The 14,503-nt window shown below is 43.9% G+C and overlaps 1 protein-coding gene across 1 annotated transcript in view; it reads right to left on the reverse strand.

Annotated features, from left to right (window-relative positions):
* LOC124717140 overlaps positions 1 to 14,503 on the reverse strand; it is a 295,935-nt gene that overhangs the window by 37,508 nt on the left and 243,924 nt on the right. Inside the window, exon 8 of the mRNA XM_047243888.1 lies at positions 11,585 to 11,698. Coding sequence (XP_047099844.1) covers positions 11,585 to 11,698 — 114 coding nt within the window. The remainder of the gene's footprint in view (positions 1 to 11,584; positions 11,699 to 14,503) is intronic.

A 14,503-nucleotide genomic window follows, 5' to 3' on the forward strand; every position in this document is an offset into this window, starting at 1 on the left:
AGATGTGGTTCATCTGTAAAGGAGGCCGCTTATAAAACACTAATACGACCTATTCTTGACTACTTCTCGAGCGTTTGGGATCCCTATCAGGTCGGATTGAGGGAGGACGTAGAAGCAATTCAGAGGCGGGCTGCTAGATTTGTTACTGGTAGGTTTGATCATCACGTGAGTGTTACGGAAATACTTCAGGAACTCGGGTCGGAGTCTCTAGAGGAACGGAGGCGTTCTTTTTGTGAATCGCTACTGAGGAAATTTAGAGAACCAGCATTTGAGGCTGACTGCAGAACAATTTTACTGCCGCCAACTTACATTTCGCGGAAAGACCACAAAGATAAGATAAGAGAGATTAGGGATCGTACAGACGCATATAGGCAGTCATTTTTCCCTCGTTCTGTTTGGGAGTGGAACAGGGAGACAAGATGCTAGTTGTGGTACGAGGTACCCTCCGCCAAGCACCGTATGGTGGATTGGGGAGTATGTATGTAGATGTAGACAAAGAAGACAGCCGTCCTCTACTAAAATAGCACTTTAATGATAGGGAACAGAGAAATCACAATCTTGAAGTGTAAATCTGGAATGTAGCATTATGCAGTAGTGAAATGTGCACATGGCCACATCTGATAACAGTCTAAATGGACCTTGTTAACAGGCACAGGTATCCTCTGCCATTTGCAACACTCTAACATGGGTTCTCTACTAGGCGCGAGGAAGAGGACCGTGAGGGTGGCTCCACATGACAGAATAATAACATTTATTGGTCAACTGCTACAGATTGGTTGTGAGTCCTCTGGCGAGGTTTGCTTCCACTCGTAAAATTCTAGGTGGCGACTGAGGTGACTGACAGACGTTCACATGTGTGCCCTCATCTACATCTACCTTTATACTCCGCAAGCCACCCAACGGTGTGTGGCGGAGGGCACTTTACGTGCCACTCTCGTTACCTCCCTTTTCTGTTCCAGTCGCATATGGATCGCGGGAAGAACGACTGCCGGAAAGCCTCCGTGCGCGCTCGAATCTCTCTAATTTTACATTCGTGTTCTCCTCGGGAGGTATAAGTAGGGGGAAGCAATATATTCGATACCTCATCCAGAAACGCACGCTCTCGAAACCTGAACAACAAGCTACACCGCGATGCAGAGCGCCTCTCTTGCAGAGTCTGCCACTTGAGTTTGCTAAACATCTCCGTAACGCTATCACGCTTAACAAATAACCCTGTGACGAAACGCGCCTCTCTTCTTTGGATCTTGTCTACCTCCTCTGTCAACCCGATCTGGTATAGATCCCACACTGATGATCAATACTCAAGTATAGGTCGAACGAGTGTTTTGTAAACCACCTCCTTTGTTGATGGACTACATTTTCTAAGGACTCTCCCAATGAATCTCAACCTGGTACTCGCCTTACCAACAATTAATTTTATATGATCATTCCACTTCAAATCGTTCCGCACGCATACTGCCAGATATTTTACAGAAGTAACTGCTACCAGTGTTTGTTCCACTATCATATAATCATACAATAAATGATCTTTCTTTCTATGTATTCGCAATACATTACATTTGTCTATGTTAAGGGTCAATTGCAACTCCCTCCACCAAGTGCCTATCCGCTGCAAATCTTCCTGCATTTCGCTACAATTTTCTAATGCTGCAACTTCTCTGTATACTACAGCGTCACCCGCGAAAAGCCGCATGGAACTTCCGACACTATCTACTAGGTCATTTATATATATTGTGAAAAGCAATGGTCCCATAACACTCCCCTGTGGCACGCCAGAGGTTACTTTAACGTCTGTAGACGTCTCTCCATTGAGAACAACATGCTGTGTTCTGTTTGCTAAAAACTCTTCAATCCAGCCACACTGCTGGTCTGATATTCCGTAGGCTCTTACTTTGTTTATCAGGCGACAGTGCGGAACTGTATCGAACGCCTTCCGGAAGTCAAGGAAAATGGTATGTACCTGAGAGCCTGTATCTAATATTTTCTGGGTCTCATGAACAAATAAAGCGAGTTGGGTCTCACACGATCGCTGTTTCTGGAATCCGTGTTGATTCCTACAGAGTAGATTCTGGGTTTCCAGAATCGACATGATACGCGAGCAAAAAACATGTTCCAAAATTCTACAACAGATCGAAGTCAGAGATATAGGCCTGCTGCTGCGTCTTAAGCTGCGCTGGCGTAACTCTAATCAGCTGTCTCGACAGCAGCGCTCCAGCCTTACCGCGGCAGCTGGGACTACATGCCTTGGGCCCCTATTGCGCTGGCGGCTGGGGGGCGTGGCAGCGGGACAGGTCAGTATCCTGTCTCTGTGGACATCCCCGGCAACAGGCGTCTTGCATCGGCAGGCCAAGCTCCCCAGCTCCTGCCCCTATCATGGCGATTTGTGGCGGCAGAGTCCCAAGACGATGGCGACACTACATTACCACAATGCGTCCCAAGTGACCACTGCTGTGACAAACGGCAGCCTGTTGACGGCGTCTGACGATAGTTACGGTCGCAGAGCCACTCTGGCGTGTCCTATGCAACAAGCTGCTGTACGAAGGTGACTATTACGATGATTGCGATGGCAGTGACGAATTCGATCTGGTGGCTGCGCTAAGTGACACAGGCTCTGCGTAACTTAGGTTATCGATCACCGATAGATCTGTACCTGCAGATTGGAAAATTGCGCAGGCCGCACCAGTGTTTAAGAGGGGTAGTAGGAGTAATCCATCGAACTACAGACCTATATCATTGACGTCGGTTTGCAGTAGGGTTTTCGAGCGTATACTGTATTCAAACATTATGAATCACCTCGAAGGGAACGATCTATTGACACGTAATCAGCATGGTTTCAGAAAACATCGTTCTTGTGCAACGCAGCTAGCTCTTTATTCGCTCGAAGTAATGGCCGCTATCGACAGGGTATCTCAAGTTGATTCCGTATTTCTAGATTTCCGGAAAGCTTTTGACACCGTTCCTCACAAGCGACTTCTAATCAAGCTGCGGGCCTATGGGGTATCGTCTCAGATGTGCGACTGGATTCGTGATTTCCTGTCAGGAAGGTCGCAGTTCGTAGTAATAGACGGCAAATCATCGAGTAAAAGCGAAGTGATATCAAGTGTTCCCCAGGGACGCGTCCTGGGACCTCTGCTGTTCCTGATCTATATAAATGACCTGGGTGACAATCTGAGCAGTTCTCATAGGTTGTTCGCAGATGATTCTGTAATTTACCGTCTAGTATGGTCATCCGAAGACCAGTATCAGTTGCAGAGCGATTTAGAAAAGTTTGCTGCATGGTGTGGCAGGTGGCAGTTGACGATAAATAACGAAAAGTGTGAGGTGATCCACATGAATTCCAAAAGAAATCCGTTGGAATTCGATTACTCGATAAATAGTACAATTCTCAAGGCTGTCAATTCGACTAAGTACCTGGGCGTAAAAATTACGAACAACTTCAGTTGGAAAGACCACATAGAAGATATTGTGGGGAAGGCGAGCCAAAGGTTGCGTTTCATTGGCAGGACACTTAGAAGATGCAACAAGTCCACTAAAGAGACAGCTCACACTACACTCGTTCGTCCTCTGTTAGAATATTGCTGCGCGGTATGGGATCCTTACCAGGTGGGATTGACGGAGGACATCGAAAGGGTGCAAAAAAGGGTAGCTCGTTTTGTATTATCACGTAATAGGGGAGAGAGCGTGGCAGATATGATACGCGAGTTGGAATGGAAGTAATTAAAGCACAGACGTTTTCCGTCGCGGCGAGATCTATGTACGAAATTTCAGTCACCAACTTACTCTTCTGAATGCGAAAATATTTTGTTGACCCCAACCTACATAGGTAGGAATGATCATCAAAATAAAATAAGAGAAATCAGAGCTCGAACAGAAAGGTTTAGGTGTTCGTTTTTCCCGCGCGCTGTTCGGGAGTGGAATGGTAGGCAGATAGTATGATTGTGGTTCGATGAACCCTCTTCCAAGCACTTAAATGTGAATTGCAGAGTAATCATGTAGATGTAGATGTAGACGTAGATTAGATTAGATTAGTTTTTCGTTCCATAGATCCGTGCTGAGGAGATCCTCGTGGATGTGGAACATGTCAATTATTTTTTTAAAGCTGAAATAACAATACTAATAGTATGAATATATACAATACATCATCTGTTTCTGTTAAAAAATTCGTCAATGGAGTAGAAGGAGTTGGCCACTAGTAAGTCTTTCAGGCTCCTTTTTAACTGATCTTTATTTTTAACTAAATTTTTTATGTTTGCTGGCAAATTATTGAAGATGAGTGTTCCTGAGTAGTGGACCCCTTTTTGAACAAAAGTAAGTGCTTTTAAGTCCTTGTGCAGATCATTTTTGTTCCTAGTATTGTATGTATGAACTATTTGTTGGAAAAAGAGATATATTATTTAGGACAAATTTCATTAATGAGTAAATATACTGAGAGGCAGTAGTTAGTATACCCAGTTCTTTGAAGAGGTTTCTACATGACGTCCGTGAATTTACTCCACAAATAATACGTATTACACGCTTTTGAACTCTGAAAACTTCTATTTGACTCGAAGAGTTACCCCAAAATATTATACCATATGACATTATGGAATGAAAATAGGCAAAGTATGCAAACTTTTTCATTTTTATGTCGCCTATGTCTGCTAACACTCGAATTGCAAATACAGATTTGTTAAGGCGTTTCTGTAGTTCTGTGGTGTGCCCCTCCCAACTAAATTTATTATCAAGTTGTAATCCCAGGAATTTAAGACTGTCAACCTCTTCTATCTGTTATTCTTCATACTTTATGCATATGCTGGGTGGAAACCTCTTACAGGTTCTGAATTGCATTTAGTGAGTCTTTTCAAAGTTTAATGTCAGTGAGTTGACTTTAAACCATTTATTAATATCCATGAAAATATCAGTAGCAGATCTTTCTAGAACTACACTCGACATACTATTTATTGCAATACTTGTATCATCTGCAAACAAAACGAACTCTGTTTCTGGCAGTGTAACTGATGAGATATTATTAATGTACACACGAAAAAGCAATGGCCCTAAGATGGATCCTTGTGGGATAACACATGTACTTTCTTCCCATTCTGATGATGACTGATGACTTAATTCACTAGTCCCTTGCACTGACGCCCTTTGTTTCCTGTTAGTGAGGTATGACTTGAACCATTTTGTAGCACTGCCCGTGACACCATAGAATTCTAATTTATTTAAAAGGATGTTGTGATTCAGACAATCGAATGCCTTTGACAAATTACAGGAAATACCTGCTGCTTGTAATTTGTTATTTAATGAATTAAGAACACTTTCACTGTAGGTGTAAGTAGCCTTCTCGATATCAGAACACTTCACAAATCCAAACTGTGTTCTTGATAATATGTTATTTGTGGTCAGATGGTTGAGAAGCTGCCTGTACATTACTTTTTCTAAAAATTTTGAGAATGCTGGCAACGCCTCATGACGGCCAGCGCTGACGAGCTGGCTGTTGGTCCTTAAATACAAGGTGGCGCACGAAATGTTTTACCAATTGTTTCTTTCACAATTTACGACGCACATTAGATATCCAGCTGGGATCTCTACAGCAGTACCAGCAGAGCTCGGAGAAACAAATGAGTTACGAAATGGCGTGTAATTCACGATACTGCCGCTAGGAGACTAGTAAGCAGCAATGGCTGACAATGGAAGACTAACGACACAGCAACTACCGGCACTTGTGTTACTTTTTCATGAAACGAAAAGCCTTCTTGTGACTCACAGGCGTTTTCGACAACAGTTTAACACACGATGGGTCCCTTGCAAGAAGACCATCCACAGGTTGTACGATAAATTTGTACAGGAAGGAACAGTATTGGAAGCGAAGCGACCGGCCTAAGCCTGTTTGTTCGCCGGAGAATAAGCGGTACGAGCTGCTGTACAGAGAAGTCTCGGGAAATCGTGTAGAAAGGCAGCAGTGCAACTGGGAATATCCAGACGCTCCGTTCAACGCATTGTTAAAAGTGACCTCCATATGTACCTATATAAGATGACCTGTGCACAGAAACTCACTGAAGAACGCAAAGCAGCAGAGACTACTTTTTGCTCTGTGGGCGGAGGATAGGGAAAAACTCACAACAACGTTTGGTTTTAGGACGAGGGGCATTTTCATTTAGACGGTGTGGTTAACAAACAAAACCACACAAGTGCTTCATGAACGACAACATTATGCTCCGAGGATTACAGCGTGGGCAGCAATTTCAAGTCACGGACTTCTTTGAACAAACTGTGAGCAGAGAGCGTTATTTGAGCATGCTTCGCAATAGCTTCATTCCGCAGCTTCTTGCTACTTACTTGTTCTTCAACATGCAGTGGTTCATGCAAGATGGAGCAAGGCCACATACTGCAAACACTGTGTTGGAGTTTTTACACGAGCATTTCGACATGCGGATCATTTCACTCAGGTTTCCAGGTCGCTTCAATGACGGACAAAATTGCCATCCCAAATAGTCCATACCTCAATCCATGTGACTTTTTTCGTTGGGGGTACCGAAAGGAAAAAATTTTCCCGAAACGTCCACGTGATTTGACGGAGCTCAGAAGACTTATTCTTCAAGCTTGCAGTGAAATTACGGAAGACATGTGCCCTAGGGTAATCACTAACTTCAGTGTTCATTTGAAGGAAGTTAGGAAAGGAAATAGTGGACATATTGAGCATGTGCTGAGTTAGAACAAATCTCCATGGACGGCTCTTCATTGTAGTATATGTTCTTTTCAGATTGTATTGACAATAAAGTTTATATTCAAAAACAAAGTGGTAACACATTTCGTGCGCCACCCTGTACGACTGACGTATGCTGTTCTTCTTCCCCAGTAGGTCAGCTTTGCTCGGCAGGCATAACTGACCTGATTACCCATGTCAACACCCTGGATTGTGGCGAGATACTTCTTGTCACATCTGCAGTGCGACGAGCTGGCCGTTGCCACAGATTTCTCCTTCGTGTTGCTGAACTCGGCACTCCACCGACCCATTTATGTCACGGTACTGTTGTACTGAAGTGCGCAACCGAATATATCACACTTCTGACTCCCTATATTATTCACATTTTAACTGACTTAATTCCTGCAAAACCACTACCTTTAACTATCTTAATCACTCTCATCTTTCGACCCTGTACACTCCCACACTCTCCCTTCCATGGAAAGAACGCATCCCCGCATTCTGCCTCTACATCTATTTACAACCGACTCTATTTACATGGTTTTGAACCATCGACCAATACTGGACTTGTACGGTATTTACAGAGTACACTTACTTTGAGACTCTGGCTTGTCACTACTAATTACACTACAGTTCTCCCTCTTATACACAACTGTTTCTTACAGACCTTTGAGCACACTCAGTCTTTGCTTCATGACTATTCATTCATTACACTGCATTGTCAGGGGCATGCCATCTGCTTGGTTGGAACCTGTAAGCTGAAGATTGGTAGAGGTGGAACTGGGGCAACTCTTGAATAAGAAATACATTACTCCGATCATCACAAGAATAGGCAAGCGGCTGATGTTGATGAACCAATGACTACCAGTTGGTGCTGCTGCTGAGTTGTGTTGCTTTTCACGTGCTCTAAGAGATGTTCCATGTTGGGTGGCAGTCATAAGGTCCAGAGAAGTGAGCAGGTCCTCATCAGTGGTATCACTAAGAAATGAAAGGCGTTTGGGGGGGAGGGGGCAAAACAGAGGAAGGTAGGTCAGGTATATAAATTAAGAAATTGACAATACTGACAGCTGTGGTTCTCATTATTGTAGCTCGTAAGCGAAGCGAAAATCCTAATGTGAGTCCCGCATCCCTGCTCTAGGTCTTAGCATATACTGATGATTTGCCATATTATCCTGCTTCCTTCATCTACATCTGCGTCCATACTACGCAAGCCACCTGACGGTGTGTGGCGCAGGGTACCTTGAGTACCTCTATCGGTTCTCCCTTCTATTCCAGTCTCGTATTGTTCGTGGAAAGAAGGATTGTCGGTATGCCTCTGTATGGGCTCTAATCTCTCTGATTTTATCCTCATAGTCTCTTCGCGAAATATACATGCGAGGGAGCAATATACTGCTTGACTCCTCGGTGAAGGTATGTTCCCGAAACTTCAACAAAAGCCCGTACCGAACTACTGAGCGTCTCTCAGTAACGCTTTCGCGATTACTAAATGATCCTGTAACGAACCGCGCTGCTCTCCGTTGGATCTCAAAAATGGTTCAAATGGCTCTGAGGACTATGAGACTCAACTTCTGAGGTCATTAGTCCCCTAGAACTTAGAACTAGTTAAACCGAACTAACCTAAGGACATCACACACATCCATGCCCGAGGTAGGATTCGAACCAGCGGCCTCGCGGTTCCAGACTGCAGCGCCTAGAACCGCACGGCAACTTCGGCCGGCTCCGTTGGATCTTTTCTATCTCTTCTATCAACCTATCTGGTACGGATCCCACACTGCTGAGCAGTATTCAAGCAGTGGGCGAACAAGCGTACTGTAACCTACTTCCTTTGTTTTCGGATTGCATTTCCTTAGGATTCTTCCAATGAATCTCAGTCTGGCATCTGCTTTACCGACGATCAACTTTATATGATCATTCCATTTTAAACCACTCCTAATGCGTACACCCAGATAATTTATGGAATTAATTGCTTCCAGTTGCTGACCTGCTATATTGTAGCTAAATGATAAGGGATCTTTCTTTCTATGTATTCGCACCACTTTACACTTGTCTACATTGAGATTCAATTGCCATTCCCTGCACCATGCGTCAGTTCGCTGCAGATCCTCCTGCATTTCAGTACAATTTTCCATTGTTACAACCTCTCGATAAACCATAGCATCTTCCGCAAAAAAAGCCTCAGTGAACTTCCGATGTCATACACAAGGTCATTTATGTATATTGTGAATAGCAACGGTGCTACGACACTCCCCTGCGGCACACCTGAAATCACTCTTACTTCGGAAGACTTCTCTCCATTGAGAATGACATGCTGCGTTCTGTTATCTAGGAACTCTTCAATCCCATCACACATTTGGTCTGATAGTCCATATGCTCTTACTTTGTTCACTAAACGACTGTGGGGAACTGTACCGAATGCCTTGCGGAAGTCAAGAAACACGGCATCTACCTGGGAACCCGTGTCCATGGCCCTCTGAGTCTCGTGGACGAATAGCGCGAGCTGGGTTTCACACGACCGTCTTTTTCGAAACCCATGCTGATTCCTACAGAGTAGATTTCTAGTCTCCAGAAAAGTCATACTGCAACATAATACATGTTCCAAAATTCTACAACTGATCGACGTTAGAGATATAGGTCTATAATTCTGCACATCTGTTCAACGTCCCTTCTTGAAAACGGCGATGACCTGCGCCCTCCAATCTTTTGGAACGCTACGCTCTTCTAGAGACCTACGGTACACCGCAGCAAGAAGGGGGGAAAGTTCCTTCGCGTACTCTGTGTAAAATCGAACTGGTATCCCATCAGGTCGAGCGGCCTTTCCTCTTTTGAGCGGTTTTAATTGTTTCTCTATCCCTCTGTCGTCTATTTCGATTTCTACCATTTTGTCATCTGTGCGACAATCTAGAGAAGGAACTACAGTGCAGTATTCCTCTGTGAAAACAGAGAACTTTGGTTGTTCGTTTTTCTCCTCCCCATTCGCCGTTCCTCTCCCCCCTTCTACAGATACTGGGGTCACACGAAGCAGGTTGTTTGTATCCCCTTTAAACGGCCGAATTTGGCTTACGTGGACCTTCAAATGGTGGGTGGGTAGCTGCAATTTAATGCTAACCTAGTAAGGGCCGTTATACCATGACACGAACTTCTTCGTTTTCCCCTTTGGCACATACGGATTTGTTTAACATAACCCACAGACCCACACGGTACTTCGATAACAACGCTTTCGCCTCATGTGCCTTTTCCTGTTTCTCTAAGGCCTTCGTATTCATTTTTCGTATTTGTCTCCAAAATAAGTTTCACTCTCCTAGCGAAATCCATACTGATGAGATGTCTCCTTGTGGCGGGCTTTGCAAAACTCAAAGACTGATGGCATCTTGCGCCCAAAAATTACTTCAAATAGGGGTAACCCTGTGCTCTGGTGAAATTTCGAGCTGTATGCATTGACAACGTAGGCCAATAGATCATACCAATTTTTATGCTGGGAATTTATTAAAAACTCAACATTTTCGCGATTGTTCTGTGGACTCGTTCTGTGCGACCAGTAGCTTGAGTATGCAGTGCGCTCGTCCATAATGTTTTAATGTGCAACAGCCTGCATAGCTGCTACATTAATTCCGACGTAAAATTAGCACCCTGATTCGTGATTATGGTTTCAGATGTCCCAAGCCGAAGTATCCTCTGGCTGACTAGTGACTGGCTTGCTGGTCCAGTAAAGCTATCATGGAAACGTACCGAGAGACATGGTCAATAATGGTTAACACGTAACCGTTCCCTCACTTAACGTCCAGCGTGGTGCACTTAACCTGTTTGCCTCACATACTCGCTAACTTGCAACTGATACCTGAGAACCAGTATCCAACAACATTTTTCATAGTTTATCCCCCAGATAGCCGGCAGAAAAAAGTGGCCACTGCTTTCTTACGTGCACTAACTCTTACTGCGAGCGTGGCTCACTGGACATCCCACCCCCTGGACCTAATCCTATATTATCCATCAAAGGTTCTACGTCGTTTAATTGCTGCCCGTAAGATCTAGCCTGCGACTGAAACTTCTGTTGTAACCGATTCCTGTTATGACATTGCTGATCCGAGTGACCAAATTTCCTACAATACCTGCAACGCTGCTGACTGAAATCTCTTTGTACACGACGCTTTCGCCCACACCAAAACAATTTACGTTCATACTAAAGACTGTGTGACCTTTATGTGACCTAGCCAATCATTCAGTTTCCCCTAACGATAGTGCAATATCCATTGCTTCACTCAAACACTTAGGAAATTCCAAACGAACCTCCCTTGGCAGTGTTTCATTAGACGGCAGCACCAGTCCCGAAAATTTTGGATAGCACCTCGTACGTGCTGCAGTACACAGTAGCACCTCATCTGGCACTGAAAGGAGCAATATAGGAGAGTGTATTCATCTGACACCATAAAATGGTAGACTATAGAAAGTACATTATATAGTGTGCTGGGTGTAGTTATTACGTGTGAACAGAAGGGATAGCGGAAGGTAGGAAAAGATGTAACAGCATCGAACAAGTGAAAGGTTGATGGATTAAAAAACAAAACAAATAAAAAGATTATCAGGTGAAATTGGAGATGAGATCACAGTTGAAGTACAGCACATGAAGTAACTTCTAAATGCAAGGAAGTTCCAATACTTCAATCCCTATCATGGTTCAAATGGCTCTGAGCACTATGGGACTTACCATCTGAGGTCATCAGTCCCCCAGAACTTAGAACTACTTAAACCTAACTAACCTAAGGACATCAAACACATCCATGCCCGAGGCAGGATTCGAACCTGCGACCGTAGTTGCGCGGTTCCAGATTGAAGCGCCTAGAACCGCTCGGCCACACCAGCCGGCAATCCCTACCATGGTTTAATTTGTAACGTACTCACCAGAAACAAGACAGCGGTGATGATGGAGCCCGTCCTGAGGGTGCACCCACAGCAAAAATCGGTGACAGCTAGCAGTCCTACTAAACGGTTTCGTTTTTTGAATGGGAAGCCGTTCTGCAACAAAAGAATGACGGTCACAATTCATACACAAGCTCGAGGCACGTTCAGGAATCAATGAGCAAATGGTTCAAATGGCTCTGAGCACTATGAGACTTAACTTCTTAGGTCATCAGTCCCATAGAACTTACAACTACTTAAACCTAACTAACCTAAGGACGTCAAGGACGTCAACACATCCATGCCCGAGGCAGGATTCGAACCTGCGACCGTAGCGGTCGCGCGGTTCCAGACTGTAGCGCCTAGAACCGCTCGGCCACCCCAGCCGGCAATCAATGAGCAAATAGTTATGAGATGCGATTGACCACACTGATTAAGCTTAGTACCTACAGGCCGACAGCTGACTGTGTAACTTTCTTAGTGTTATCGATCCATTACTAGTACTTATCTGAATGAGAGTTATGGTGTGTGGGAGTACAAGTTCGCTACCACCCCTGAGTAAGCACAAAACTAATAGAAAAAATAATGTGCGCTTCGTTCTAGTGAATCTAGCTTTGACAAAGAAACGAGTGGAATACTGAGATATAAGACTTTATGATGATCTACCTTCTTTTTAAGACCTGACACACTGACAAAGGGAAGCATGTCATGTTGTTAAAGTTCATAAAATAATTTACTATGACAAGATCGCCTCGTTATTAAGAATATTAACATTGCTGGACTGTTCAGTCTCTTTTACAATGTGACACTATGATCACATTCTATATTATTTTCATGATGAAGAGTAACAATACCGAGAGATCATATAAGACGTGATCAAAAAGGGGCCTTCCTACAGCGTATATACAAGGGCGTATATGCAACTAATAACGAATGCTGGTGACAGCATGAAAATGACGCTGCTTAAACTTATTAGGTGCATCTATAACACAGGAGAGATACCGACAGACTTCCAGAAATGTATCATTTTTCCTATACCAAAGAAGGCAGCAGCTACAAAATGTGAACAGTACCGAACTCTAAGCCTAATATCACATGCATCAAAAATTTTCATGAAAATAGTTCTGAAGAGAATTGAAGAGAAGGTGGAGGATACGCTGAGTGAAGATCAGTTTGGTTTCAGAAGGGGATTGGGAGCAAGAGAGGCGATTCTGGCACTGAGACTCGTTATCGAAAAGCAATTACAGAAAAATAAACCAACTTATATTGCCTTTGTAGACTTGGAAAAGGCTTTTGATAACGTTACCTGGCAAGAGATGTCCAGAGTGCTGAGGAAAAGTGGATTAAAGTACAAAGACATCCGCGTGATACTCAGTTTCTATAAGAATGTGGTGGCAGTGATTAGGAACTGTCACCAGGAACAAGAATCAAATATTACAAAAGGGGTAAGACAAGGATGTGCTCTCTCTCCTCTTATATTCAATGGTTACATCCAGGAAGCTATAGACCAAGTTCGAGAAATTACTGAGTTGGGGATCAAAATTAATGGGCAGGAGATAGACATGCAACGTTATGCAGATGATATTGCTATAGTCACGGAGACAAAAGAAGATCTAGAGGAAGTCCTCAGAACAATGGAAAAAATTCTATGCAATCAGTATGGAATGAGAATAAACAAGAAAAAGACTAAAGTGATGGTATGCAGTACAGTAACAGAATATGAACCTCTGAGAATGAGAATTGGAAGAGAGGAGATGGAAGTGATAGAGGAATTTACTTGCCTGGGAAGCAAAATCACAAGGGATGGTAGAAGCCGGAAAGAAATTACGAGCACAATACAAAAGGCCAAAATTGTATTTAATCGGAGAAGGAACTTACTCACCAGGAACATCAGTCTGAAAATAAGGAAGCGTATCATGAAGGGTTTCTTTTGGAATGTGGCCCTATACGGATGTGAAACTTGGACAATTGGAAGAGAAAAGACGGCTAGAGGCCCAGGGGATGTGGTGCTATAAAAGGATGATGAAGATCAGCTGGAGAGACAAACTAACAAATGAAGAGGTGCTTAGAAGAGAACAGGCCGCCATGCTGTGGAGGCACATCAAAAAAAGACGAGACAAACTTGTTGGGCACATCATACGACACAACAACATCATTGGAACAATAGCAGAAAGAGCTATTGAGGGAAGGAATCGGCAGGGGCGACCAAGGACATCATACATGCAACAGATCATGAATGACGTTGGATGTAACATGTAAGTGGAAATGAAGAGGAAGGCAGACAGAAGAAAGGAATGGCGCTCTGCTGCAAACCAACCTCAGAGTTGAACACTAAAAGAAGAAGAATATGCAACGTAGACTATCTCTGATGCGGGTATATGAGCACCGACATGTAGGGAAGTGATTAATATGGTATTTGTGTCTTTCCAAATATGCATGAAGTAAAGCGGAAACGTGAACAACTCTGACGCTATTACCAAAAGCATCCAAACAGCACCAACGTGCTGTTATTCTTTTCTTGACTGCTGAGGGTCAAACACCCGTAGACATCCATCGCAGAACGAAGAAAGTGTATGGGGCAGCATATCTGTCGAAAACCAACGTCATGGAATAGTGCACCTAGGGGTTCCACTGCATCGTGACAATGTACGTCACCATACAGCAAATGTCGTAACGCATAAGTTAACGCCACCTCAAATGGGGGACACTCGAGCACCCGCCCAATAGTCCTGATCTCTCCCTACGTTATTGTCATGACTTTGGTCCCTTATAAAAGGCCTTAAAGAGCCGACGATTCCTGTTGGACGGGGATTTGCAGCAGGCAGTTGCGGACTTTTTCACGCAGATGGCACAGTGTTTTACCAAACGGGTATCTTCAACCTGACGCATTGGTGGGGGTGACTGCCTGAATGCTCATGGCGA

The sequence above is a fragment of the Schistocerca piceifrons genome, chromosome 9, assembly GCF_021461385.2.
Source record: "Schistocerca piceifrons isolate TAMUIC-IGC-003096 chromosome 9, iqSchPice1.1, whole genome shotgun sequence".
Lineage (NCBI taxonomy): Eukaryota > Metazoa > Arthropoda > Insecta > Orthoptera > Acrididae > Schistocerca > Schistocerca piceifrons.